At 34.6% G+C, this 9,122-nt stretch overlaps 1 protein-coding gene across 1 annotated transcript; it reads right to left on the bottom strand.

Annotated features, from left to right (window-relative positions):
• Positions 1-371: 371 nt before the first annotated feature.
• Positions 372-7,891, bottom strand: LOC104113764 (triosephosphate isomerase, cytosolic). Its single transcript, XM_009624048.4, has 9 exons — positions 7,710-7,891; positions 5,250-5,325; positions 4,683-4,806; positions 4,090-4,174; positions 3,838-3,970; positions 2,492-2,586; positions 1,578-1,656; positions 701-783; positions 372-621 (listed from the first exon to the last, which is right to left on the bottom strand). The coding sequence occupies exons 1-9, from the start codon at positions 7,746-7,748 to the stop codon at positions 571-573; spliced, it is 765 nt and encodes a 254-aa protein (XP_009622343.1). The 5' UTR covers positions 7,749-7,891; the 3' UTR covers positions 372-570.
• Between the last annotated feature and the right edge of the window lie 1,231 nt (positions 7,892-9,122).

Raw genomic sequence — 9,122 nt, 5'->3', positions numbered from 1 at the left:
GATGGTAGGTAGGTCATAGGCTAGAGGCCATAAGCTGAGGTCCCTTTGTGCTTTCTGAGCCATTGCATAGAGTTACTACAACCTCGAAGATTACCATTTGACAACCCTACCTAAACAGAGAGATGTTACGGAAGAGCAAAAGGAATAACTTATAAAAAAGTCTCCAAGAAGCAGCATATCTTGACCAAGAGATATTTTCAAACTCCTATATTCCCTAGTATTTCATGATTGGGACCATATATTCACTCTATATTCTATTAATGCTTTTTCAATGACAATGATTTCTCCAAAGAAAGATTCAGGATCAATGCATCTTCAGTGTTATTTCAAGAGTTATCCTATTGAACATCAAACAAATTAAAGCAGGCATATTGAAATAACATAGTTGAATAAATAAACAAAGAAACAACGATTCAACATCAAGCGGATAAAAGCAGGCACGTAGCAAAGAGCACCTTATTTATGTTGAAGGAAATCCTTATGTCTAACATGTATTCTTGAAGCTTATTTACCATAAATGTACAACGCAATCTGAGAAAAGAGGGATCCTTGTAGCAATACTTGATTCAACTAAGCACTTGTTTTCACTGTTGCGGACTTGATGATATCAATAAATTCAGGCTGTGATGTAACAGAGATTTTAAGTTAAAAACCACATAAGCCTGCACCAAAACAATGAAAAAGGAATGCTGAGACAAACCTTTAGTGAAGCTCCACCAACCAAAAAACCATCCACATCAGGTTGTGCTGCCAACTCTTTGCAGTTAGCTCCATTTACAGAACCTGCAGATTATTTTAGTAAAATGAGAAAAAGTAACACTGGATTTTCATCTCACTTTCTCTCTTGGAAGAATGTCGTATTTAAGTTCATGTAAATTAATCTAGCAAAAGGATTGTTAAATTACATAAAAACAAGTTCTCTTGCAACGATGCACAATTAGTATCATATACTGAAACAGAAATAAGTCCCCACCTAGTAAATTACATGCTAATAAATCAATTAAATCAGTTATATTTTTGAGACCAATAAGATCAAGTCAGTTTGTGAGAAACTATGTTTATTTTCTTATCTCAACTGACGGTGCCTTCCTGCACAATGCACGTCCAAGGGGATAAAGTTCCCAGAAGCAGTCACAAATAGTAGCCCCATGGTAATTTGAATTTTACTGAATCCAATATGCAGAGAAAGGTGAGAACAAATACCACCGGCTCCTTTCTGACACTTAGTGACACAAATGCCACCACCTCCTTTTTTTTTTTTCAAGAATATCTTTGTATTGGTAAAATATATATTTTTCAGATATTTATTTGACGAAGTTGTGCACCTTTTTTTTTTTGGGAGGGGAGGGGAGGGGAAGACAAATACGGAAGGTTGTGCACAATTCATTGCAGCATCTAACAGATATAAATATCAGGAAGTATCTCTTCCATAAAAGCAAGCTATTACTTTACAGTTTACACAATCCTATTTTACTTCTAAAATTCACATGACAACAAAAAAAAAGATAATCCCATCCCGCTTCACATTCTGCCAATATATGAGGCGGAAAACTAAGAACAGGCATGTTTTTACATACCTCCATAGATGATTCTAGTGGAAGCAGCAACTGCTGCGTCAACATTAACATGAAGCCATTTCCTTAATTCAGAATGAACCTGGCAGAGATATGCACCTTTTTGTAGTTAAATGTGTTGGCATAGAACGAAAAGATCAATAACTTAAGAACCTAGCAACAGATTTTACCTAGATTGCCAAAGCTAAATGGAAAAGACGGAACTAACTTGGAGGTAAACATCATATTGTGCATTCATGTCACCTAGGTGTCTAAAAATTCTTGAAAAAAGTACTGAAAACCAATGTCTAAGCTCATGAATGAGACATGAACCTCCGAGCTCGATATGGCTGTCTAATTGGCCGAGATCTACTTCAGCAGGCAGAGGCTTGCCCCACAGTAAGTATAAGATTTCCAGCAAAATGCCGTGTCAACAACTCCTTCCTTATAAGGAGTAAGGAGCTAATGCAAGAGGAATAATAGGGGTCCAATCTAAAGTAGTACTTAATACTGTGTGACTTCAACAGTTGAAAATATTGAAAAATTAAATTAGGTGATCATACTGTAAATGTATGCTTCGGGTATCAGCCACAGCTCGTTTTCATTAATTCTCTCCCTCCTTCATACATCTCGTCTAACTTTTACCAGTGGCAAAACGTCATAAATACATAAAAACACACTCCCTCCGTTTCAATTTATGTTAACCTATTTCCTTTTTAGTCCGTGCAAAAAGAATGACCTCTTTCCTTATTTGAAAACAATTTACCTTTATGCAATAATTTATAGCCACACAAAATATACGTGCCTAATTTTACACCACAAGTTCAAAAGCCTTCTCTCTTTTCTTAAACTCCGTGCCCAGTCCAATGGATTCACATAAATTGAAACGGAGGGAGTACATAATCAGTAATTGAATAGCTAAGAAAGATTCAACGTACTTCCTGAGCCTGAGCTGGAGTAGCAACCTTTCCTGTTCCAATGGCCCACACTGGCTCATAAGCCAAAACAATATTGGACCAGTGTGGTATTCTTTCTGCGAAAAAGATGGTCGCCATTATCGTTCACATAAATAAAGATAAAATTCAGATACACCTCCATACATTGTCTAAGCTTGCTTGCTTCCGATTTAGGAAACTATGCAAATTACCACATGATAATACACTCTTCTATTACCGTTGAGCTATTGTGAGGACAACCCATGCGCTTTCTGTTATTGTTTGACATTAAAAAAATAAAGTACCTTTTTAAAAGTAGTCTATATAACAGATGATGACACCCAGAACGATTGGAAACTCCAGGTACAAATTAATAGGTTTAGTATAAGCATAATTAACTGCCCATCATTCAAGCTTTCCAGACATTTTCAAACACTTCACTTAACTTGGTGTGCCTGCTAGCAGTTTGGAAGAAACCTGGTACGTAACAGCAGAATTAGCACTGAAGCAGCGCGTACAATGATGTTGCCACAGCAGCAGTAGTGGCATGTAGTGAATGTCTTGCTTATGGGAGGTGGAAGTATTTGTAATACAGGCTGTTTGAGATTGTCATAATTTGTTATATGATTTGCTTCACAGCAGAAGATTCTTTTTATAAGAAGGAAGAACTTTGGCATGCTCTGGGGAGCAGCCATTTCTTCTTCTTTCTTTCCCTTCTTATTAGGGTGCCCAGACCAGCATGCATGCACATCGCCAAATCTAGTAGGAGCCTGCTACAGCCTACAACTACAACACAGTTGTCGCCTACACTTGCCCACCAAGTCTGCACACACACTGATTGTTGTAGCTGAGATTCGAACTTGGATCTCCAGGTTGTTACTCCTACACCTCAACCACTCGGTCATCCCTTTGAGAAGCACCCAACTTACTTTATGATCCCATTTCGGGTGGAAATAAGAAAACCAAGAGTTTCTTAAGTTCAAAAAGTAGGTTGAATAAACAGTATACCACAACATAACGAATGACAATGCTCCAATCAAACATCATCACTGATCAAGATTTTTTTTATGACCAAGAAATCCGTCTGGAGCAGAACCACTAGCCCCGCAGCCTTTGGAACTTGGGAATGATGGGCCCACCCCTCTACTCTTCTCCACTTAAATACCAGAGTTAGTTCGCTTGGCACAGGGCTCGAACCTGTGACCTAAGACAAAAGCCCCCCAATCTTTGCAAATTGAGCTAACCCCTGAGGGGCACTGATCAAGAAGTTATTTATAGTGCTGTAACAATAATGTTCACATAAATAAAGCTTTTTACTTCCCACTTCACAGGGACTATCAAGGACATACCTGCAATTGCTTTTGTTTGCGCTGCAACTACAGCCATTGTAGCTCCTGATTCTCGCTGCTCAAGAGTCTCCCCAACACAAGCAATCACTTTTAAGCCTTGAGAAAGTGCATATGCAACTTTATCACCCACAAACTGCAGCAAACAAAAAAGTAAATGCTATACTCAAAGCAAGAATACAAAGAGAAAACAGTGCATATTCATTAATTACAAAGACGCCGGGAAACTTTACATGTTTCCATATCATAGCTTACATCATTTGATTCATTCAGTAAAAGCCTTCTCTCAGAGTGGCCAAGGATTACCCAGGGAATGCCCAAGTTGACCAACATCTCAGCACTATGGAAGCAGAGAATAGTGTTAGCATAATGTCGTAATAGTTAAATCAAAGCAAAAAACTAAACAAATAAAATTAACCTTAAAGTTGACCAGATCAAGAATACTCAATAAAAAAGCATTCAACAATTCAACCAAGTAAGAGATACTTTTACAGAAACAAGAATTGAAAACTCCTTATATGTATATGCCAGTGCGTCCAATTTTTCGAACATTCTAGTTTGTTTTCCCAGGGCATAGTAAGAAAGAGATATTACTTATTTCTAAAAAAGAAAGAAGCTTGAAAACAGACCAAAAATAGATAAGTAGGAAACTAAAGGGTATATTAGTAGCAGAAAAAACAAGTTTCACATAAGTCCAGGAACATCTGACCAAGTAGTATAACCGACAATTGGTTAGAGGGAATTATGCTCATTTCTGCTCAGTATGCTTGTATAAATTCCAAATTGCAACTTTATCAGATATTACCAGAGAAATTCAGAAGGCAAATAAGTCATCTCAGTGAGCATACCTAACCTCACCAGTAAATGCACCTCCTTTCCTAACCCAACAGTTTTGTGCAGCAACGGAGAAATCAGGACGCAACAAGGTTTTGACTAACGGAAGAAATAGAAATGGAGGACTGATCACAACCTCTGCAGGAAAAGCAATCCAAATGTAGCAATAGTGTAAGACTTAGGAAAACCAAGAAACTAGAGAGTAGACTTCCAACCAAGAGAAACAGTGGAAAAGTATAAAAGAAAATCACTTTTCATTCATTCAGATAGGTTAAAAATATTACTTTATTGAAAACATTTAAGACATAAATTTCAAAGGCCTAAAACAAATGTATACAAAGAGAGAATAACAACTGAAATACAAGAAGAAGCCCCAACGTAATGAAAGGCAAATAGTAGATCTGTTCAAAGCTAAATCATACATGGTAACCTGATATGAACATTCTAAGTGCGCCGGAATGAGTTGAGAGGGAACTTCAGTGTCAATTTGGAATTACAAATTCAGAAGCAATTCAAATTGCATCCATAACCAATTCTTTTTCCTTCTCTACTTTATTGGCAGCTTAGGGCAAGAAACTTACCAACAACATCTTCAGAAGGAACTTCTGCTTCACTCAATGTGGTCACAATTTTTTTCACTTCCTCCACCGTTCCATTCTGCAAATATATTTTAGTTTAAACAAAGAGCAATATTCACTAATAAAGAAGTAAGGAAGAAACTATATCCTCAATCACAAAGAACGACTTGAATTAATTAATCTCAGCTTGTCTTTGTGAATCATCAGGTCAGTGCCCTTGGAAAAAATCATGATGCACATATAGAAGCTACAGAATACTTTTACAAACTTTGTATCCCGTGAATTTGACGGAACTTTTTAATTTAACGCCTAATTTTATTTTATTTTTTTGAAAAGGATTGTAACCCCTAAAACTTTATGTGACTAGACAGGTATAAAAATGGAACACAAATGCATATCGAGTTACTCGAATCCGACACCAATAAAAGAATACTTGAAATGGTGTTCATATACATATCCTACTTCCTTCGCCGCGATTATTTCTTTTTAAATTAGACAACTGATTCAACCCAATTGGACACTAAAGAAACTCTTGGACATTCTCCAGACACAACTTCCTAACCCTCTTTTAAAGAATAAATTGGTCTCTACACTTTATTAAATGAAGTCTTAAAATGATATGACGAGCAACATGTACTACATTCTTAATAAGGCACTTTATGTACTTTTACTAAACATTATTCTAATATTCCCTCCACTATTGCCTTTAACATCGAAAACACTGTCATTTTTTTGGGTAGATTAAAGTCAGAGCCCTTAATTGTCAAAAATTTAGTGTTATTGTCTGACTTGATGCTTGTGCAGCCATCCATGCTACTTAGTTAGAAATATGTTTGACATCTATGAAGATTTAACAACTTTAAATCAGAAAAAATTAACTTATCATTCGAAGCTAAAAATAGTAAAAATTATATTAACACGTCTTCAATGGACTATAACTAAATGTTAGAAACATAATGATGTTTAATTCAATTAGTTACCTATAATTTTTGGCTATTATTATTTATTCCATAGACTTATCTTCTAGCAAGCATTATCATTACATATTGCTTATGGGAATTAAATTTCAAATAAATGGATTTAGATTCTTTTTTTTTCTTTCTATATATGGTAAACCACAATCCCCTACCTGGGAGCCCAAAAGAGAACTTCTCTTTGGTGCTCCCTTATTAACTCCAACCCATATCCTCATGTTTGGAGGTGGAAAGCCCTTTCACTAGGCTACCTTGTCAAATAAATGGTTACAACTTACAACTATAAATAATTGTACATAAAGATTTCAAAAGAATCTAAATCTTAGAAAGAAAAAACGAAAAAGAATGGAGTATATCTTTTTACCAATATAAAAAAGGAGATCACTCAATTATGTTTTGATGATAATATACAGAAGGTTTCAATTTCATCAACCAAACAACCTTATCATATAAAAATCTGCATAGCAACTTTCACAGAACCAAAATCCACTAAGTTTAGTCATCATTTGAAATTTATTACTATACAACGAAACTAAATTAATTAATCTCAAACTTAGTCAAATATGTTTCCTAAGTTGGGTGAAAACTATAAGAATGTTTCACTTATGTTGAGGGCAAGCCTTGGCGCAACAGCAGGGTGACCATTTGGTAACCTGTAGATCACGGCCTCGAGACACATAAACAGCCTCTTTGCAGAAATACAAAGGGAATGTTATGTACGGCATATGCCCACTCTGCCCCTCTCAGGCATTTAGCCAGAAGCATTAAACCACTGTCCTCTAAGCCCTTCTATGTTGTTCACATCCACATATACAAGCAAAAGCGGAGCCACCATTTCAACTTTAAGAGTTCTAAATTTTTGAGCAATGACTTCAAGTGCTAATAACTGGGTTCTAATAATATTTGTACATATTTAATAAATTTCTTAATACAAATAATATACCGTTTAAGTAAAAGCTAATGAGTTTGGCCAAACCCGTAAAGGCATTCAACCACCGTAATTTTCTCGACCAGATACACTAGAAAGCTTAACAGCTCTAGCTTCTTCAATTTCTCTTACCATGACACAGTTGTTGAGACACAATAATATAATTGAGTACTTAGACTTGCGCGCTCTCTAACAGTGTAAGCTTTTAAATGAGGTTAAAAAGTCCTCTCTCTGTTACCAAAATACAAAAGTTATTTCAACAACAACACCTTGGAATACTAGCAGCAACTGAAATCCCCAAGAAATAAATTTTATTATTCATGCGAAAATCTCAATTCAGAATGCCAAATGCAGTTCTAGGTTTACACGCCCATCAAGTGAAGTATTGAGCAATTGAAAACCTAACGTGTTGAATCAGTTTATTATAGGTATAGCTCGAAAATACAAAGCATGATTTGATAATCGTGCAGCAGGAGAACAACCTAAATTTTTCTTTTTAAAGCAAACGAATAACAGAAGATGAAGGAACAAAACAAAAAGAGATATAAGCAAAAGGCATACGCATTTCCAGTTGCCACCGACGAAAAATTTTCTGGCCATTGTTTCTTTGTGTTCGGTTTAGACTGAGAAGAATGTAGAAGGATGTGTTGTTGCTGTAAGAATGCACTAGAATAACATAACAGTCCGAGAGAGGCTACGAGGACGGTCCTATAAATCCTATAGTCCTTTTTTTCCCCTTTCTCATTTTGCTACTATATTACATGCGCTTGTTATTAAGGATTAGTTGGCTTAAATATTTTTATTTTAAAAAATAGTAAGATATAAATATTAAAATATCATATTTGAATGATAAAATAAAAGTTAATATTCTCTAAAATGATGAATCTTCATACACGTTCTCAATTATCAGTCAATATATTCAACCAAAAAAAAATATTTCAATTTTTTAATTCAATCACTTTAAATTCATAAATTATCATGCTTCTTTTCCCATTTCAGTAATCACATATAATCCTTAAAAACTTAAGAATTGTTTTAATTTAAAAAAAAAAAGTTATTCACAAGTTCATTTTAGAAGACTCAAACAAGATTAGCAAATTGATAGATAATAATAATCTTTTTCAATAGTAAAATGCAAGTTATTTTATTTTTTTAATTAATAATAATGAATTATTTCCAACAGATTAGAAAAAGAATAAATTATTGTAACTCATTTTGTAAAATCAAATTACATAATTACACGATGAAAAGGAATTTTGAAAAAGAAAAAGAAAATAAGCAATACTAGACCTAAAACTTTTTAACCCAAAAAAAAAAAAAAAGAGTTCGTAAACGTAAAAGTGGAATAAGAAATTGACAAAAAAGGCTCCTAAATAATCTTTTTTACAACAAACAGATAATACTCGGAAACTTATAAAATACTTCTAAGTTTAAAGGGATTTGACAGTGAAGGACTTTTAGAACCGGAAGAATTGAAAGAACATAATTATATGATTTTCCATATCAAGTCCTAAATATAAGGCAAATAATTAAATGATTGTCCCTAAATATTAGAAAAATAATGACTATTCCTACATATTAGGAAAATAACTAACATTGCTACTTTGTTCAATAAAGGCAAACGACATTTCGTTAAAGGCTTTCGTGCTTTTAATATAGTTGTCACGGCCCAAATTTCAACCACGGACCGTGATGGCACCTAACATCCACTTTCTAGACAAGCCAATATTAGCTAAACAATTAACCAATTTAATAATTTTAAAAGCAAAATTATTAAGAAAATAAGACTGAAATACTTGGAATATATATAAAATTCATAAAAATCGTTGTTGAGTTTAATGCCAAAACTGGTGTCACGAGTACATGAGCGGCTAAAATACTACAAACGGAGTTCGAAATGAAATACAATTGTTTGATACAAAGTAAACAATAACATAGATAAGAAGAGGGCTTCAGGGTCTGCGAACGTTGTGC

The sequence above is a fragment of the Nicotiana tomentosiformis genome, chromosome 2 (genome assembly GCF_000390325.3).
Source record: "Nicotiana tomentosiformis chromosome 2, ASM39032v3, whole genome shotgun sequence".
Lineage (NCBI taxonomy): Eukaryota > Viridiplantae > Streptophyta > Magnoliopsida > Solanales > Solanaceae > Nicotiana > Nicotiana tomentosiformis.
This window is presented reverse-complemented; position numbering and strand designations above follow the sequence as displayed.